Below are 19,818 nucleotides of genomic sequence, written 5' to 3' on the forward strand. Positions count from 1 at the left end.
AAATAAAGTTTGGACAGAAGCTATCCGAGTGAGTGCAGTGGAAAGTAATTGCATATTACAGTTAAGGTACGATATTGCAATGTATATATAACAGTCGGTACTGTAAATAAACAGTCGGCAGTGCAAATGAGCATATTCCAGTCAAGGTAGTAGTGCAAGATGCATATGTAAACAGTTGTTACTGTAATAACAGTCAGCAGTGCAAATGAACATTATAGTATTGCAAATAACAAAATGGAGGCAGGTGTGAGGAGGGAGAGGAGAGTCAATCAGTATATAAGGGGAGTGGGATCAATGAGGGTTAGAGTTTAATAAAGAGACAGCTCTGGGGAAAAAACTGTTCTTTAGTCTGCTGGTCCTGGTCCGGAGGCACCTGAAACGCCTGCCGGAAGGCAGGAGAGAAAACAGTCTGTGGGCTGGGTGAGAGGAGTCCTTAAGGATGCTGCGAGCTCGATGCAGACAGCGTTTCCTCTGGATGTGCTCGATGGCAGGTAGTGGAGTCCCAGTGATGCGCTGGGCGGTTTTCACCACCCGCTGCAGTGCCTTGCGCTCTGCAACAGAACAGCTCCCATACCACACTGTAGCACAGTTGGTCAGGATGCTTTCTATTGCACAGCGATAGAAGTTCACCAGGATAGTGGAGGAAAGCTGATTCTTCCTCAGTGTCCTCAGGAAGAAGAGGCGCTGGTGAGCCTTCTTGACCAGGCTGGAGGTGTTGGTTGTCCAGGTCATGTCCGCCGAGATGTGGGTCCCCAGGAACTTGAAACTGGAGACACGCTCAACAGCCATTCCATTGATGTGGATGGTGTCGTGTGTGCCTCTTGACACTTTCCTGAAGTCCACGATGAGCTCCTTCGTTTTGGTGGTGTTGAGGAGCTGGTTATTTTCGGTGCACCATGTGGCCAGGTGCTTGATCTCCTCCCTATAGGCAGTCTCATCGTTGTTGCTGATGAGACCAATCACCGTAGTGTCGTCCGCAAACTTGACGATGGAATTAGATCCGTACACAGGCTTGCAGTCGGAGGTGAAGAGGGAGTAGAGGAACGGGCTTAGCACACAGCCCTGTGGTACACCAGTGTTGAGTGTGATGGATGTGGAGCAGTTGGAGCCTGATCGAACATTCTGGGGTCTGTTGGTCAAGAAGTCCAAAATCCAGTTGCACATGGAGGTGTTGAAGCCCAGGTCTCCAAGTTTGGCTATTAACTTAGTTGGGATGACAGTGTTGAATGCTGAGCTGAAGTCAACAAACAGCATGCGTGCATAAGTGTTCTTATTGTCCAGATGTGTGAGCACAGAGTGCAGTGCCATGGAGACTGCATCCTCTGTGCTCCTATTGCTACGGTAGGCAAACTGGTGTGAGTCCAATGTGGATGGTAGAGAGTCTTTTAGGTGTGCCAGGACCAGCCGCTCAAAGCACTTCATTACGATGGGTGTGAGTGCTACAGGGCGGTAGTCATTAAGGCACTTCGGGCTGGAGTGTTTTGGCACTGGCACAATGGAAGTGCATTTAAAGCATGTTGGTACAGTTGCTTGGGCAAGAGACAGGTTGAAAATGTCTGTAAAAACCCCAGCGAGCTGCTCCGCACATGCCCTGAGTACGCGTCCAGGGATGTTGTCTGGTCCAGCAGCCTTGTGCGCGCTGATCCTGCTCAGTGCATTGCAGACATCTGTGGAGGAGAGTGTGATCGGTGGGTGGTCAGCTGAGGATTTGAGCTTGGTGGCAGTTTCTCTGTTGTCTCTTTCAAAGCGAGCATAAAAGTCATTTAGCTCGTTCAGGAAGTTGACATCAGTGGCTGCGGGGGTGGAGTGAGAGGGTTTGTAGTCACTGATGGCCTGAATGCCCTGCCACATGCGCCGAGGGTCAGCGTTGGAAAAGTGTCCCTCTATCTTAAGCTTGTAGCAGTGCTTGGCCTCTTTGATGCCCCTTTTCAGATTTGCTCTGGATGTGCTATAGGCTTGTGCATCTCCTGATCTGAAGGCAGTATTGCGTGTCTTCAATAGGAGTCGCACTTCCCTGTTCATCCATGGCTTCTGATTTGGGTATGTGGTGATCTGCTTCTGGGTTGTAACACTGTCAATGGTGGTATTAATATAATCCAGTACAGAGGAGGTGTAGCAGTCAATGTCCGTGTGAGAGCCACTGGTGGCTTGAGAAGCAAACATACTCCAGTCTGTGTGTAGAAACCTTTCCTGGAGTGAGAAATCTGCCCCCGCAGGCCACACCTTGATGGTCTTCACTGATGGCTTCACGCGATTGATCAGAGGTGCATATTTGGGGGTGAGGAACAAAGAAAGGTGATCTGACTGTCCCAAGTGGGGGAGGGGTGTCGCGACGTAAGCTTCAGCCATGTTTGTGTAAACATGGTCTAAGGTTTTGTTTCCTCTGGTGTGACAGGAAACATGCTGGTGAAATTTCGGTAGCACTGACTTTAAGTTTGAATGATTAAAATCACCCGCAACAATAAACGCAGCTTCCGGGTGAACGGTCTGTTGTTTACTGATGGCTGCGTGAAGTTCTTTCATAGCAAACTTGGCATCAGCATCCGGGGGAATATAGGCTGCAGTTATAATAGTGGAAGTGAACTCCCGCGGTAGATAAAACGGTCTACATTTAACCATGAGAAACTCAAGGTTAGCTGAACAATGTCTCCCAACAATAGCAGAGTTTGTGCACCAAGCTTTGTTAATGTAAATGCACAATCCACCACCTCTGGTCTTACCGGAGCCATGTAATGTTCTATCCGCCCGGAATGTATGGCGTCCCGCTAGCTCAATAGCGTTGTCCGGTATTCCGCTGTTTAACCATGTTTCCGTGAAAATTAGAACATTACAGTTCAAAAGTCTCTTGCTGTATGTGATGTTGAGTCGAATCTCCTCCATTTTGTTCAACAGCGACCGTACATTGGCAAGGAAAATGCTGGGTAAAGAGAGCCGGTGTGGTGTTAGCTTTAGCTTAGCTCTTAGTCCTCCGCGCTTCCCCCGCCTTTGTTTACGATCTCGCCGGCGCCTGCGAGCACTTCCGCCCGGCCGGGCAGAGTGCATAGCCTCGGGTGATCTGGCGATCTCAGGAAGGAGTCGAAGGTTGTCCATAAAACTGTCGGAAATTCGCAAACCAATATCCAAAAGCTCACCTTGGGTGTACGATGTTAAGGCACAACTGTTCTGGACGAACAGACCCGAAATGAGCAAGAAAAATACTGCTAAATTACAGAATCTGGAGAGACCGCGAGCCTCGCGATGTACTCGCGCCGCCATCTTGGATCTCCAAGAACATCGTTCTTGGTGTGAACGCTAATATAGTCATCGTTCTTGGTGTGAACGCTCATGTAGTCATCGTTCTTGGTGTGAACGCTCATATAGACATCGTTCTTGGTGTGGACGCTAATATAGTCATCGTTCTTGGTGTGGACGCTAATATAGTCATCGTTCTTGGTGTGGACGCTAATATAATCATCGTTCTTGGTGTGGACGCTAATATAGTCATCGTTCTTGGTGTGGATGCTAATATAGTCATCGTTCTTGGTGTGGACGCTAATATAGTCATCGTTCTTGGTGTGGACGCTAATATAGACATCGTTCTTGGTGTGAACGCTCATGTAGTCATCGTTCTTGGTGTGAACGCAAATAATAGTCATCGTTCTTGGTGTGAACGCTAATATAGTCGTCGTTCTTGGTGTGGACGCTAATATAGTCATCGTTCTTGGTGTGGACGCTAATATAGACATCGTTCTTGGTGTGAACGCTCATGTAGTCATCGTTCTTGGTGTGAACGCAAATAATAGTCATCGTTCTTGGTGTGAACGCTAATATAGTCGTCGTTCTTGGTGTGGACGCTAATATAGTCATCGTTCTTGGTGTGGACGCTAATATAGACATCGTTCTTGGTGTGAACGCTCATGTAGTCATCGTTCTTGGTGTGAACGCAAATAATAGTCATCGTTCTTGGTGTGGACGCTAATATAATCATCGTTCTTGGTGTGAACGCTAATATAGACATCGTTCTTGGTGTGAACGCTAATATAGTCATCGTTCTTGGTGTGAACGCTCATGTAGTCATCGTTCTTGGTGTGAACGCTAATATAGACATCGTTCTTGGTGTGGACGCTAATATAGTCGTCGTTCTTGGTGTGGACGCTAATATAGTCGTCGTTCTTGGTGTGGACGCTAATATAGTCGTCGTTCTTGGTGTGAACGCTCATGTAGTCACCGTTCTTGGTGTGAACGCTCATGTAGTCATCGTTCTTGGTGTGGACGCTAATATAGTCATCGTTCTTGGTGTGGACGCTAATATAGTCATCGTTCTTGGTGTGGACGCTAATATAGTCATCGTTCTTGGTGTGGACGCTAATATAGTCATCGTTCTTGGTGTGGACGCTAATATAGTCATCGTTCTTGGTGTGGACGCTAATATAGTCATCGTTCTTGGTGTGAACGCTAATATAGTCATCGTTCTTGGTGTGGACGCTAATATAGGCTAATATAGTCATCGTTCTTGGTGTGGACGCTAATATAGTCATCGTTCTTGGTGTGGACGCTAATATAGTCATCGTTCTTGGTGTGAACGCTAATATAGTCATCGTTCTTGGTGTGGACGCTAATATAGTCATCGTTCTTGGTGTGGACGCTAATATAGTCGTCGTTCTTGGTGTGGACGCTAATATAGTCGTCGTTCTTGGTGTGAACGCTCATATAGTCGTCGTTCTTGGTGTGAACGCTAATAATAGTCGTCGTTCTTGGTGTGAACGCTAATAATAGTCGTCGTTCTTGGTGTGGACGCTAATATAGTCATCGTTCTTGGTGTGAACGCTAATATAGTCATCGTTCTTGGTGTGGACGCTAATATAGTCATCGTTCTTGGTGTGGACGCTAATATAGTCATCGTTCTTGGTGTGAACGCTAATAATAGTCGTCGTTCTTGGTGTGGACGCTAATATAGTCATCGTTCTTGGTGTGAACGCTAATATAGTCATCGTTCTTGGTGTGGACGCTAATATAGTCATCGTTCTTGGTGTGGACGCTAATATAGTCGTCGTTCTTGGTGTGAACGCTAATATAGTCATCGTTCTTGGTGTGGACGCTAATATAGTCATCGTTCTTGGTGTGGACGCTAATATAGTGATCGTTCTTGGTGTGAACGCTAATAATAGTCGTCGTTCTTGGTGTGAACGCTAATAATAGTCGTCGTTCTTGGTGTGGACGCTAATATAGTCATCGTTCTTGGTGTGAACGCTAATATAGTCATCGTTCTTGGTGTGGACGCTAATATAGTCATCGTTCTTGGTGTGGACGCTAATATAGTGATCGTTCTTGGTGTGAACGCTAATATAGTCATCGTTCTTGGTGTGAACGCTAATATAGTCATCGTTCTTGGTGTGGATGTTAATATAGTCATCGTTCTTGAACGGACCTTTATTCTAAATAATTCATTTACTCTGCTGTATCAGGCTGATTGTGTGCTATATATCCCCTGTACTCTCTTTAAGTTAATAAAAGCATTTAAAAGAAGAGCTGATCTCACCCGCTGGGAGTCCATGACGGTGTCCAGGAAGCTGTCTGAGGTCACTTCCTGTATGAGGGACTGAGTGTGCTGATGTTGTTTGTGTCCCACCAGATGTCTGTGTAAAGGACTGAAGGAGACGCTGAAGTTCTGGATGAAATCTTCTGCTCCACAGACACAGAGAGAACAGCAATTATTACTGGTGCAGTGTGACGTGTGTGCGAGTGTGTTCAGTGTTTTTACCCAGTGAGTCGGTGTGCTTGAGCACGTAGTGCGTCTCGTCTCTGAGGTTGATGATGGTGATGAAGGGCTGGCCGCTGTGATTGGTCGCCCCGAGTCTCTGTGCCAGAGTCCAGTGCAGTGCGGCGTCCAGCATGTAGAAGCGCAGCGTGTTGTTGGTTCGGCACTGAAGGCCAGTGATGGAGTCAGTGGAGTTAGGGATGGAGTCATTGGAGTTAGGGATGGAGTCAGGGATGGAGCCAGGGATGGAGTCAGGGATGGAGTCAGGGATGGGCCTCGGGATGCTCCTGCAACACACACTGATCTGACTGAACGGACTGTATGAGCCCTGGACGCTCCTGCAGGGGGCGCTGGAGAGCTGGACGTGCTCCACACACACACCCAGAGCCCAGCAGTGAGAGACACACAGCTCACACACACTCGCTTCAGCGCCGGACGCCAGCAGGGACTGACAGCAGCGCGGGACAGAAGACACATCGTCCTCAGAGCCGCAGGAGTGATAACGCAACGCCACATCAGTCACCTGACACACACAGAACACACCGCTCAAGTGATCCTCACACACTAACACTTCTCTGACAAACATCTGCTAGAACAATGACAAACACTGCAAGCGAACTTCATGAAGGACAAATCAGTGCTTATGAGGCAGCCGATGAAGTTCGAGTTGAGTTCATGTTTTAGTCTTCTTTGGGTTTTAGTTCTATAGGCAGGGTTTGGCTTCATCTGACGCATTTATGCAGTCAGAATCATCTAGATCAGTAGTTCCCATCCAGGGAACTAGGGGCGGGTGATATACCGGGATAAATCTGTTCACCGGTGGAGATTTTGGACTATCGCCTCTATCGCAGTTAAGTTCCCGGACAGGACACGAGCAATGAAGCCGCTGGAAGGGCGGATGGAAAGCCAGTAGATCCACATGTTTGCAGGTGAGAGCTGACTTGCTCACTTTAGGATTAGTTTTGAGACAGTCTCGATTCCAGAGTGAATAGCATACAGGAGTTATGAACCGTCAAAGCATGAAGTTCACTAAGAGCCAATAATAAAGCAGTCTTCAGTGAAAAGAGCCTTAAAGTTCCCCTGTGGTGAAAATCCAGCTTTTAAAAGTTGTTTGTCTATGTGGTGTTTTTAATCTGCTTTAAGACAAAGCATGTGTAAGTTCATAAGTCGACTCCATTGCTGAATATTTCCTCCTTAAAACTGCAGTGAACCAAAGACAGTCTCAAAAACACGCTTTGAAATCGCCGGTGTTTCTGACGTCACAAACTACCTTGTAACCAATCAGATCAACGTGTGATCGCCAAACAGTGGATCTCTGAGTGAGTGAGTGGAGGCGGGGCTCATTTGCATATCCATAGAGCCACGCATACTAAATGAGGCAAGGGTGTGGAGTTACATTCAAGCTTTAAGGCAATTTTATTTAGGAAGAAAAGCCTAAATATGTCATTTTGGTGATCAAAGATGAGTTTTAAGGGATGAAATGATTGACTACAGGGGGACTTTAAATCAGTATAATACACAGGCTCAAAAGGGAACGGAGTGCATTAAGGACCAAGGACAGATTTTTTTCTATTCGTCATCCTAAAAAAAAATCTTCACTCACACAAACCTTGCACACTGTGTCCGATGCGTATTAATTAATCAGTTGCAAAAAAAAGTAAATCATCAAAGTAAAAATTACATTCTGGAGGATTGTTCAAATAAAAAAAATTAATAATAAATTAATAAATAACAGGGTTGTAAAAGTAATCAGTCCCCTGATTTAATACTTCATAGAGACACCTTTTGCTTTAATTACAGACATCCATTTTTCTGAGGGATACAGTCAAACCACACATTATTCAGACACCAGATATACATTTTTATATTTTTTTCACTAGTGGATTGCAGTCAGCGCTCTGACTCGGCCACTCAAGGACATTCACCTTGCTATCCTGAAGCCGCTACGCTGTTCTTTTGGCGGTGTGTATGGGATCACTGTGGTGCTGGAGTGTGAATGACCTGCCCATCTTCAGCTGAGGGACACAGGTTTACTCAAACATTTGGATGTACTCAGCAGAATCCATTTTCCCTTCAAACCAAACCTGACCAATCGCCCAGTTTCCACTTTCCAGGGTGTAATGTGACAAAAGATGGAGATTTCGCAGGGTATGAAGACTTTCTATAGGCTCTGTGTATTAGGGAGGCGGGACTTACGCATCACTGTCATTAATTGGTCGGTCAACTGACAGATGTGATATAACTGGTGCTTCCAGGATTGGTCATGCCTGAGGCGATTCCCATAGTGAGAAACTAATGTTTGAACGAGAACTTGCTATCTCGTAATAATGACTTTGTTTCTCATGATAATGAGAAACTCTCACAATAAAAGTTACAATAAAAATAAACAATACTTTTTACACAAGTGTGGGTATACATAATTTCCTGAACTTTAAGAAAATACACATATTTTATAAAAACATGGTTAAATTATAAAAACGATAAACCATTCAAATCTGAAAAGCATTTTTCATGGCGTTATAGTGTTAGCTGAGTGTACCTGGTTGAGCAGCTGATTGGCTGAGAGGGGATTGTGTGGGAGGAAGGTGAGGAGGGCGGGGCCTTTCTGTAGCTCCGCCTCCAGCGAGTAACTCTTGGCTCCCGTTGGCTGGATCCAGTGGACGACACTCTCTCTGTTCTCAAACACCCAATCACAGACGGCCTGAGCAGTGAGGTTCCTCTGCGCTCGTGGGAACACCTGCATTCAGAAACAGTCATTTCACTGAGTGTGTCATCAGAACGAGTGTGTGTGATCATGAACTCACCAGCGAGCTGTTCAAACGCCGGTGTAAATACACACTTTCATCCTCCCTGAGTGACATGCCCTCTGCCACCGCCTGATTGGTCACCACAGCGAAGCGCACCGCCCCCTGATGATCTGGCCAATGAGAAGGCAGCGTGTCAGAGTCAGGTTGAGCATCAGTGATGTGTGTGTGATGGGGACAGTACCTCGTCTGAGCGCGTGCAGAGCTGATAACAGGAAGCTGATGTAACCGGCCGGCTGAGGAGACGAGTTAAACTGGAAATAACCCACCACACCCTGCTGGAGCGCACACACACACACACACACACACACACACACACACACACACACACACAGACATCACAATGAGAAAGTATTATAGTTATTTCTTTATTAGAGATGCACCATTTGCAGTTTTCTTGGCTGATTCCAATTTCCAATATTTTTATACGAGTGACCAGCCGATACCGGTTACTGATAGCGTGTGTGAGAGTATATGTGAGTGTGTGTGTGAGAGCATATGTGAGTGTGCGAGAGCGTGTGTGCAAGAGTGTGTGTGTGTGTGTGCGAGAGAGTATGTGTGAGTGTGCAAGAGTATGCGTGTGTGTGTACCTGCTGGTGTGTGCGGAAGGTGTGCAGGGCTCTGCTGGTGGGCAGGAGTGTGTGTGTGTGTGTGTGTGTGTGTGTGTGTGTGTGTGTGTGTGTGTGTGTGTGTGTGTGTGTGTGTGTACCTGCTGGTGTGTGCGGAAGGTGTGCAGGGCTCTGCTGGTGGGCAGGAGTGTGTGTGTGTGTGTGTGTGTGTGTGTGTGTGTGTACCTGCTGGTGTGTGCGGAAGGTGTGCAGGGCTCTGCTGGTGGGCAGGAGTGTGTGTGTGTGTGTGTGTGTGTGTGTGTGTGTGTGTGTGTGTGTGTGTGTGTGTACCTGCTGGTGTGTGAGGAAGGTGTGCAGGGCTCTGCTGGTGGGCAGGAGTGTGTGTGTGTGTGTGTGTGTGTGTGTGTGTGTACCTGCTGGTGTGTGAGGAAGGTGTGCAGGGCTCTGCTGGTGGGCAGGAGTGTGTGTGTGTGTGTGTGTGTGTACCTGCTGGTGTGTGAGGAAGGTGTGCAGGGCTCTGCTGGTGGGCAGGAGTGTGTGTGTGTGTGTGTGTGTGTGTGTGTGTGTACCTGCTGGTGTGTGAGGAAGGTGTGCAGGGCTCTGCTGGTGGGCAGGAGTGTGTGTGTGTGTTTGTGTGTGTGTGTGTGTGTGTGTGTGTGTACCTGCTGGTGTGTGAGGAAGGTGTGCAGGGCTCTGCTGGTGGGCAGGAGTGTGTGTGTGTGTGTGTGTGTGTGTGTGTGTACCTGCTGGTGTGTGAGGAAGGTGTGCAGGGCTCTGCTGGTGGGCAGGAGTGTGTGTGTGTGTGTGTGTGTGTGTGTGTGTGTGTGTGTGTGTGTACCTGCTGGTGTGTGAGGAAGGTGTGCATGGCTCTGCTGGTGGGCAGGAGTGTGTGTGTGTGTGTGTGTGTGTGTGTGTGTGTGTGTGTGTGTGTGTGTGTGTGTGTGTGTGTACCTGCTGGTGTGTGAGGAAGGTGTGCAGAGCTCTGCTGGTGGGCAGGAGTGTGTGTGTGTGTGTGTGTGTGTGTGTGTGTGTGTGTGTGTGTGTGTGTGTGTGTGTGTGTGTACCTGCTGGTGTGTGAGGAAGGTGTGCATGGCTCTGCTGGTGGGCAGGAGTGTGTGTGTGTGTGTGTGTGTGTACCTGCTGGTGTGTGAGGAAGGTGTGCAGGGCTCTGCTGGTGGGCAGGAGTGTGAGTGTGTGTGTGTGTGTGTGTGTGTGTGTGTGTGTGTGTGTGTACCTGCTGGTGTGTGAGGAAGGTGTGCAGGGCTCTGCTGGTGGGCAGGAGTGTGTGTGTGTGTGTACCTGCTGGTGTGTGAGGAAGGTGTGCATGGCTCTGCTGGTGGGCAGGAGTGTGTGTGTGTGTGTGTGTGTGTGTGTGTGTGTGTGTGTGTACCTGCTGGTGTGTGAGGAAGGTGTGCAGGGCTCTGCTGGTGGGCAGGAGTGTGTGTGTGTGTGTGTGTGTGTGTGTGTGTGTGTGTGTGTGTGTGTGTGTGTGTGTGTGTGTGTACCTGCTGGTGTGTGAGGAAGGTGTGCAGGGCTCTGCTGGTGGGCAGGAGTGTGTGTGTGTGTGTGTGTGTGTGTGTGTGTGTGTGTGTGTGTGTGTGTACCTGCTGGTGTGTGAGGAAGGTGTGCAGAGCTCTGCTGGTGGGCAGGAGTGTGTGTGTGTGTGTGTGTGTGTGTGTGTGTGTGTGTGTGTGTGTGTGTGTGTGTACCTGCTGGTGTGTGAGGAAGGTGTGCAGGGCTCTGCTGGTGGGCAGGAGTGTGTGTGTGTGTGTGTGTGTACCTGCTGGTGTGTGAGGAAGGTGTGCATGGCTCTGCTGGTGGGCAGGAGTGTGTGTGTGTGTGTGTGTGTGTGTGTGTGTGTGTGTGTGTGTGTGTGTGTGTGTGTGTGTGTGTGTACCTGCTGGTGTGTGAGGAAGGTGTGCAGGGCTCTGCTGGTGGGCAGGAGTGTGTGTGTGTGTGTGTGTGTGTGTGTGTGTGTGTGTGTGTGTGTGTGTGTGTGTGTGTGTGTACCTGCTGGTGTGTGAGGAAGGTGTGCAGGGCTCTGCTGGTGGGCAGGAGTGTGTGTGTGTGTGTGTGTGTGTGTGTACCTGCTGGTGTGTGAGGAAGGTGTGCAGGGCTCTGCTGGTGGGCAGGAGTGTGTGTGTGTGTGTGTGTGTGTGTGTGTGTGTGTGTGTGTGTGTGTGTGTGTGTGTGAGGAAGGTGTGCAGGGCTCTGCTGGTGGGCAGGAGTGTGTGTGTGTGTGTGTGTGTGTGTGTGTGTGTGTGTGTGTGTGTGTGTGTGTGTGTGTGTGTGTGTGTGTGTACCTGCTGGTGTGTGAGGAAGGTGTGCAGGGCTCTGCTGGTGGGCAGGAGTGTGTGTGTGTGTGTGTGTGTGTGTGTGTGTGTGTGTGTGTGTGTGTGTGTACCTGCTGGTGTGTGAGGAAGGTGTGCAGGGCTCTGCTGGTGGGCAGGAGTGTGTGTGTGTGTGTGTGTGTACCTGCTGGTGTGTGAGGAAGGTGTGCAGGGCTCTGCTGGTGGGCAGGAGTGTGTGTGTGTGTGTGTGTGTGTGTACCTGCTGGTGTGTGAGGAAGGTGTGCAGGGCTCTGCTGGTGGGCAGGAGTGTGTGTGTGTGTGTGTGTGTGTGTGTGTGTGTGTACCTGCTGGTGTGTGAGGAAGGTGTGCAGGGCTCTGCTGGTGGGCAGGAGTGTGTGTGTGTGTGTGTGTGTACCTGCTGGTGTGTGAGGAAGGTGTGCAGGGCTCTGCTGGTGGGCAGGAGTGTGTGTGTGTGTGTGTGTGTGTGTGTGTGTACCTGCTGGTGTGTGAGGAAGGTGTGCAGGGCTCTGCTGGTGGGCAGGAGTGTGTGTGTGTGTGTGTGTGTGTGTGTGTGTGTGTGTGTGTGTGTGTGTGTGTACCTGCTGGTGTGTGAGGAAGGTGTGCAGGGCTCTGCTGGTGGGCAGGAGTGTGTGTGTGTGTGTGTGTGTGTGTGTGTGTGTGTGTGTGTGTGTGTGTGTGTGTGTACCTGCTGGTGTGTGAGGAAGGTGTGCAGGGCTCTGCTGGTGGGCAGGAGTGTGTGTGTGTGTGTGTGTGTGTGTGTGTGTGTGTGTGTGTGTGTGTGTACCTGCTGGTGTGTGAGGAAGGTGTGCAGGGCTCTGCTGGTGGGCAGGAGTGTGTGTGTGTGTGTGTGTGTGTGTGTGTGTGTGTGTGTGTGTGTGTGTGTGTGTACCTGCTGGTGTGTGAGGAAGGTGTGCAGGGCTCTGCTGGTGGGCAGGAGTGTGTGTGTGTGTGTGTGTGTGTGTGTGTGTGTGTGTGTGTGTGTGTGTACCTGCTGGTGTGTGAGGAAGGTGTGCAGGGCTCTGCTGGTGGGCAGGAGTGTGTGTGTGTGTGTGTGTGTGTGTGTGTGTGTGTGTGTGTGTGTGTGTGTACCTGCTGGTGTGTGAGGAAGGTGTGCAGGGCTCTGCTGGTGGGCAGGAGTGTGTGTGTGTGTGTGTGTGTGTGTGTGTGTGTGTGTGTGTGTGTGTGTGTGTGTGTGTGTGTACCTGCTGGTGTGTGAGGAAGGTGTGCAGGGCTCTGCTGGTGGGCAAGTATGTTAGTGGAGTAGAAACCCTCAGAATGAAGCTCTCCAGATACTCAGACTGAACCGGACCTCTGTACTCGATCGGACCGAACCTCCACACACACACACACACACACACACACACACACACACACACACACACACACACACACACACACACAGTCATTATGTGTGTTCATGATGCTGAACACCTGCTCAGTCACTGTAAGTGTGTGTTTACCTCCAGTAGTAGAGATGAATGACTGGATACTGGAAGAAGCTCTTCTGCTTCCTGCATCTGCCCTGATGCCACCAGCAGTTCACGGCCACAAACTGCACCTGCACACACAGGACACGCATCATCACACACAGGACACGCATCATCACACAGGAAACTGCAGCACATTCTTCTGTTCTTCATTACTGACTGTTACGCAGTGGAAGACATATGTGAGAAACTCACAGGTGATAATTCAACACAGTAGAGTTCACAGTACCTGTGCCGTGAGCCGCAGCGCCACCTGCTGGAGGACCCGTCGTGCAGTGAGGCAGTGAGCGCACCAGGGGGCGTAGTAGAACACCACCGACACATCCGCCTCCTCCCGCAGGACATGCGCCTCCTCCAGCTGACCCAGGAACAGGTCCAGCACCGGCCCGTCCGCGGGGAAGAAGCGGCCCGGAGCCCGCGCCAGCGCCACCACTGCCTTCTCCCGGCTGACACACACACACACACACACACACACAGTGAGTCAGTGGTTGTATTGATAATCATAAATGTCTCGAGCATCAAATCATCATATTAGAGTGATTTCTGAAGGATCATGTGACACTGAAGACTGGAGTGAATGTGGGATTTAACTTAGGGCAAAATAATTCCCATTTTTATAATCAAAAACATTTCTAATCAATTGAATTAAAAAAACCTTAACTTATTTTTATTCTTAATTTATTAATTATTAATTTAAGATGATAATTATAAGATAATAGAGTCTTCTGAAATGTATTTTATTTCCTAAGAAATTCTGGGTTGTCTGATATAGTTTGTCTTGATTTAATACACATATATTAATGCAATCGGATGAAATGTAAGAACTTTAGTTTGTCTGCAGATCTGAGGTTTACTGAACTAGGACACAGACAAAAAACTATATTATTTCCTAAATAACCGTTATTGTTGTTGTTGTTGTTGTGATAACTTTAAGTTGGCTACATTCTATTGTACAATAGTAACATATGTCTTTAGGCTAAACCGAACTTTTATTTTGACAGGTCGCACTAAACTCCTATGAGTTTGACGATGATTCTTGTAAATAAGATGATGAAATGCTGGTTCAGTTCTCTCAGAGCAGCTCTGGATATGCTCCTGTGTTCACGTCCTCATAGTGAGGGAGACGCTTTAAACAACACGAATATTTGGGAATCAGTATCCCACGTGATTTAGAAACTCTGTCTAAAGCCAACTATCCCCAGCTAATTACACAAATTAACCAGAACCGCCTCCAGATTCGCCGGTCGGTCGCCGCCTCCAGATTCTTCTTCTGGCAGGATTAATGTTATAAGAGTGAATATTCTTCCGAGACTGAACTTTCTGTTCCAGAACTTGCTATAAATACGGATTATTTTTTAAAGATTAATTCGTCGGTTTCAAGGTATATTGGAATCATAAAAAACCCAGACTCAAACTTTAGTTTTGATGAAACTAAAAGACTTAGGTGGGGTTTCATATGTTTGCTCTGCACGCGTTAAACATGTGTAAGTTGGTTTCTGAATAGATCTGATTCACGCTGGACTGGGACTGAATCTTCAAGATGCTTTCCTAGACTGTAATGCCCTCTGCCATTTATTCATAATATACAAAAAAAATGTATCTCTGACTGATATTTTCACTGTGACTGATACTCTTTTGGTGAGGATGCTAAGAGATATCTAGCTATTGCTAATAAGCCGTCTCTCAGTCCTGATCTCCTCCACACCCGTGCAGAACACTGGTCTTCTGGCCTGGAGGCTGAGACGAGTGCTGGAGTTTGGTCATTGATCTGATAATGGTCAGCTGAGGTCATCTCAGTCGTTAAGGCAGGAATTTATCATTCCCAGTGATGAATTTATAAATGTCTTCAACTACGGCACTTTTCAGAGTCACACTTAAAAGAAGGCAATATACGATTTGATCTAACGGAAATGGAAAAGCAGCTTTTCTCCTCATTTACAGTAAAGAAGAAGATCTCTGAGTTATATTGTTTGTCCTTCATCTTCTGCCTCTTTGAGGGTGATGTGGGAAAAGGACTTAGGGTCAGGATCACGAGGAGTGGTAATCTGTGTTTTCCCTAAAGGGGTTTCGATCTCGACCAACAACAAGATTATAGAGTATTCACAGGATTTATCTAACTCCAGCTCGCCTTCATGAAATGTTCCCCAGTTCTTCTCAACTGTGTTTCACATGCAGGGCAGACACCGGTGCGGGTGACACGTGTGTTTTGGGATTGTGTTGATTAAAGGTTACTGGAAGAAGATCCACAAAATTATTCAAGAGATTCCTGGAAAGAGTTTTGCATGGTCTCCAAACGCATGTCTTCTGAACTGTGAAGCTGGCCTTTAATTTTTTTTTCTCTATAAAATGTCTGTGTTTTTTTATGTACTCAGATATGCCCTGTTGTATAATAACTATTATTTCTCTTTTTGTTATTTTAAATGCATATGTATGAACATGTATATCCATCGGTTGTAAGATAATGTTTGGATGTACTGTTATGAGATACTAGTAGGCTACCACTGTTGTGTTATTGTTGATAAAAAAATTAAATAATAATCCATTGTTGCTTTTACAGCTACAAAGCTGGAGCACTAAATGCTCAGAGTCACATGACACGCTTTTAATATTAAATAAAGCTCATAAACAACACCTGAGATTATCATCGCCACACTGTTTGCTGTTCCAGCGCGACATCGCAGAAAACCAGAAACCGCTTCTACACTAGAGTCGCCGTCGCGGCTAGACACACACACACACACACACACACACACACACACACACTTGATCAACATGCAGAAGAGGCTTTTATCGCGCGTCGCGTGTAAGTTAGTTAGCACACGGTTTGAGTTTAATCTCTTTTTTGGTTTATTTTATCTGTCAAAGAAAACGTGCCTAATAATAATGCACACCTGAATATAAGGCGTTTTTAATTTCCAGCCTTCATCAACAATTATACATCACTTATAAATTATTAATTACAAAATTAATAGTAGTTATTAAGATTAATGTGGTTTGGAATTGGTCAAATGTGCTTAAAAAAAAAGAAGAAAAAAGAAGAAAATGATCAGAAAATCAACGTGCCTAATAATTCTGCACACACTGTACAGTGAACATCATATACACGTCTATATTGCACATATTACAGTATATATGTTGTTTTACAGTATATTTACCCGCAGGTGAGAGTTATAGGCAGGATAAGAGCACAGGTGAGCAGTATATGATATTATAGTCATATTCTACAGTATATTTACCCGCAGGTGAGGGTTATAGGCAGGATAAGAGCACAGATGAGCAGTATATGATATTATAGTCATATTCTACAGTATATTTACCCGCAGGTGAGGGTTATAGGCAGGATAAGAGCACAGATGAGCAGTATATGATATTATAGTCATATTCTACAGTATATTTACCCGCAGGTGAGGGTTATAGGCAGGATAAGAGCACAGATGAGCAGTATATGATATTATAGTCATATTCTACAGTATATTTACCCGCAGGTGAGCGTTATAGGCAGGATAAGAGCACAGGTGAGCAGTATATGATATTATAGTCATATTCTACAGTATATTTACCCGCAGGTGAGAGTTATAGGCAGGATAAGAGCACAGGTGAGCAGTATATGATATTATAGTCATATTCTACAGTATATTTACCCGCAGGTGAGAGTTATAGGCAGGATAAGAGCACAGATGAGCAGTATATGATATTATAGTCATATTCTACAGTATATTTACCCGCAGGTGAGGGTTATAGGCAGGATAAGAGCACAGGTGAGCAGTATATGATATTATAGTCATATTCTACAGTATATTTACCCGCAGGTGAGAGTTATAGGCAGGATAAGAGCACAGGTGAGCAGTATATGATATTATAGTCATATTCTACAGTATATTTACCCGCAGGTGAGGGTTATAGGCAGGATAAGAGCACAGATGAGCAGTATGGCACCGCAGCACAACACGGGTCTTCTCGCCATCTGGGCCGACACCTGCCGGAGCTGAGCCCGAACCCGCTGCAGCATCACCGAGCCCGGCCCGCTACAGAGACCAGCTCATCCCGGGACAGCCGAAGCAAAGCGCAAAACACAGCCGCACCAACCGCTCAAACACACGTCAACGCTTCCGGCTTCCCGGAGGGGCGTGGTCACAGCGAGAGAGGGGCGGGGCCAAGCGAGGGAGCGTCGCTAAACTACACACACAAACGCGCCATTTTATTTGCATTTCGTTAGTTGTGAATCCAAACGAGAATCTTAAATATATAAACAGGTGAACGCGAATACGAGAGTGGCTTGATTTAAAAACGAAACACACCCCAGGCTCTCAGTGTTTTTCTTAAAACTAGCGCTACTGGACACGGCTTTGTGAAGCTTCGAAACCGCTGCAAATCATTAGATCCGATTCTGATCTGGATTCAATATCGATCCATTTGGCTATAAATCGGGTACAGTAGGGCCTACATGTTAATGTGTTAACATGCTTTTCTCAAGGAAACAAATCTCTCTTATTATTAGAGGTAAAAATGAACAACTCTTTGCACTGAGTTTAGTGGACTCTGTCAATATAATTAAAATTCTCACACTCTTTGGTAAATATCATCTACATAAACTTAAACTGGACTTAAAGATTTGTAAAGATTTCAATTAATAACAAACATATGTCGAGATGATAACATCCTTTTCCCGGTTATTGCCTGTTATCTCTCCACACTGACACCTATTAATGCTGTAAACTGAGATTCATGGGATATGAAAAAAAGAGACACGACAAACCCACAACTTTGTGTTTTTACTAATAGTAAAATATTTTAATTTAATATATATATATTATAGTATAAAAATATATTATATTTTCTTCCCCCAGATTATTAAATGAATAAAATAATAGGTTTTTAAGATGAATATAAAAATAAAGATGTATTATTGAACTGAATTGCACTAAACTGTCTGAATTACTGATTATGAAACTGATTGTAACAGTAGATTATCATTTGGGTTTAATGTCCATCCAGTGAAAGCATGAACTGAAGAGGCTTTGTGTAAAAGCGTCAGTAGAATGCATGTGTGTGTGTGTGTGTGTGTGTGTCAGGGCCTCTGCTGTGCTTCTGTACGCTGGAGTGTGTTCTTCACCAGCGCTGCAGTGATGAAGGGGTTGATATACAGATGTGTGTAGATCTCGATGTTAATGATGAACAGAGGGACGAGTGGCCACAGCAGCACCAGCAGAGAAGAGCTTAACATCACTGACAACACATGAAGCCAGAGCCTCTTAGGGAGCGTCCTGCAGTCACACACACACACACACACACACACACACACACACACAGTCTTCAGAAATCATATGGGACAGAATCAAATGGGTCTAATGTCAGACTCCATAAATATGTTAAAACCACTGTGTTAAGGGTGTGTTTAAGTGTGTGTGTTCACACCTCATCTCTCCTCTCGTCCACAGCGTCCAGTAGAAACTGACGTCCAACACTGACAGTAACGCGGCGTGGACGATGACGATGCCTGCCGTCCAGTAATGAGCGCTCATCCAGTGCCAGGCGAACGCAGCCAGCAGCTGATGCGGCAACAGGAAGTACATCAGCAGAAACTCCGCCCACTGACGCCAGCCCGGCCAATCCTGCTGCGGCACAGAGAGAGAGTCACGACCAGTCTGTGAGAGTCACACACACACACACACACACACACTGACGCACCAGCGGCGTGTGGGCCGGCGGGTCCTGTGTGGCGGGGCAGGCGGTGTGGATGAAGGGCAGGAAGGTGTGCTGGTAGTCGAACAGGAAGAGGTAGAGCAGCGTCAGACGAGGACAGCTCCTCAGACCCACCAGCAGAAACACAGTCTTGCCCAGATACAGCTCCTGCACACACACACACACACACACACACACAGAGAGAGAGATGATGATGAACGATCTTACTGTGAAACACACACACACAGAAGCTTTACACTCATGGGTTATTTCTTCAACCCAAATCCTGGGTTGAGCCATGGGTTTATCTTTCCAGTGTTTGTGTAGTGTTTGTGTTGTCCCGATCCCGGGTCAGACGTAGGGATAGGACGATTACCGGTTTCACAATAAACCACGATAAAATGTCCTGACGTTTAGTATAATTGTTTAAAATTTAATTATCATAAAAAACATGTTTTTTTTTAGCGCACAAAAAGTTTTCTCGTCGCTTGATAAACTTAAGGTTGAGCCACTGCAGTCGCAATCTAGATTACCCAGAAGCCTGTGGAGGAGTGAGCCAGCTCTCAGATCTCATCAAAGATATCTTAATCTGTGTTACGAAGATGAATGAAAGCCTTACGGGGTTGAACAACATGAGGGAGAGTAATTACTGACAGAGTTTTCATTTTTGGGTGAACTAACCCTTTAATGGATTATAAATACTGCGTAAATATAATTTAGTATTAAAAAAAAAACTAAAAATACAAACTAAAATATAATACGTTCATTTCATTGACAAAAAACAATGAGGGCTGTGGGCCAACTGACCAATCGGTAAGCCCCTCCCCTCGGACACAGATCAGCCAATGGCAGTTGAGGGGAACTCGGACAACTTTAGGTTTCAGCGTTATAGAGAAACACTGGAAGATCCGAAGCTCTCGTGGGTTTTATGGTGTTTATGCTACAGAAATGTTAAAGCGATGTGTCTGGGGTTCCTGTAACACTGATCCAGGATCCTGAGAGGATGGGCATGGGTGTTCATGTGTTGAATCACCGCACTGTGTGTGCGTTCACCAGCTCGATTCAGAAGTGTGATCAGATCTGCGCGAACGGACCAATTATCTGCGTTATACGACTGAAGCCCAGGTCATTTATAATATATCACTGATGTTGATATCACCAAATTAATCTTGTTACCCACCATATTTATGTCAAAATCTTTTATATATCCCTCCATAAGTCCCATTT

At 46.5% G+C, this 19,818-nt stretch overlaps 2 protein-coding genes across 7 annotated transcripts in view; both read right to left on the minus strand.

The window, feature by feature from the left end:
- The window catches only part of txndc11 (thioredoxin domain containing 11), a 34,262-nt gene extending 17,226 nt beyond the window's left edge, over positions 1–17,036 (minus strand). The window contains exons 1-9 of one of the 4 annotated variants that reach the window (XM_084402518.1): positions 16,794–17,036; positions 13,139–13,355; positions 12,883–12,980; positions 12,625–12,754; positions 8,726–8,819; positions 8,542–8,654; positions 8,277–8,474; positions 5,741–6,260; positions 5,519–5,661 (exon numbers count right to left, since the gene is read on the minus strand). In XM_084402518.1, the coding sequence (XP_084258644.1) occupies positions 5,519–5,661; positions 5,741–6,260; positions 8,277–8,474; positions 8,542–8,654; positions 8,726–8,819; positions 12,625–12,754; positions 12,883–12,980; positions 13,139–13,355; positions 16,794–16,918 (1,638 nt within the window). In that variant the 5' untranslated portion in view covers positions 16,919–17,036. Of the gene's footprint in view, positions 1–5,518; positions 5,662–5,740; positions 6,261–8,276; positions 8,475–8,541; positions 8,655–8,725; positions 8,820–12,624; positions 12,755–12,882; positions 12,981–13,138; positions 13,356–16,145; positions 16,224–16,388; positions 16,675–16,793 lie in introns of those variants that run through there. The other 3 variants (XM_084402519.1, XM_084402521.1, XM_084402520.1) reach the window with 3 other exon arrangements.
- Positions 17,037–17,719: 683 nt separating this feature from the next.
- Positions 17,720–19,818, minus strand: part of LOC311285227 (bifunctional apoptosis regulator-like) — a 5,986-nt gene continuing 3,887 nt past the window's right edge. For 2 of the 3 annotated variants that reach the window (XM_084400790.1, XM_084400788.1), the window contains 3 exons: positions 18,598–18,759; positions 18,325–18,524; positions 17,720–18,173 (listed from right to left, as the gene is read on the minus strand). In XM_084400790.1, the coding sequence (XP_084256916.1) occupies positions 17,978–18,173; positions 18,325–18,524; positions 18,598–18,759 (558 nt within the window). In that variant the 3' untranslated portion in view covers positions 17,720–17,977. The remainder of the gene's footprint in view (positions 18,174–18,324; positions 18,525–18,597; positions 18,760–19,818) is intronic. The other variant, XM_084400789.1, reaches the window with a different exon arrangement.

This window comes from Rutilus rutilus, assembly GCF_951802725.1.
Source record: "Rutilus rutilus genome assembly, chromosome: 2".
Classification (NCBI taxonomy): Eukaryota; Metazoa; Chordata; class Actinopteri; order Cypriniformes; family Leuciscidae; genus Rutilus; species Rutilus rutilus.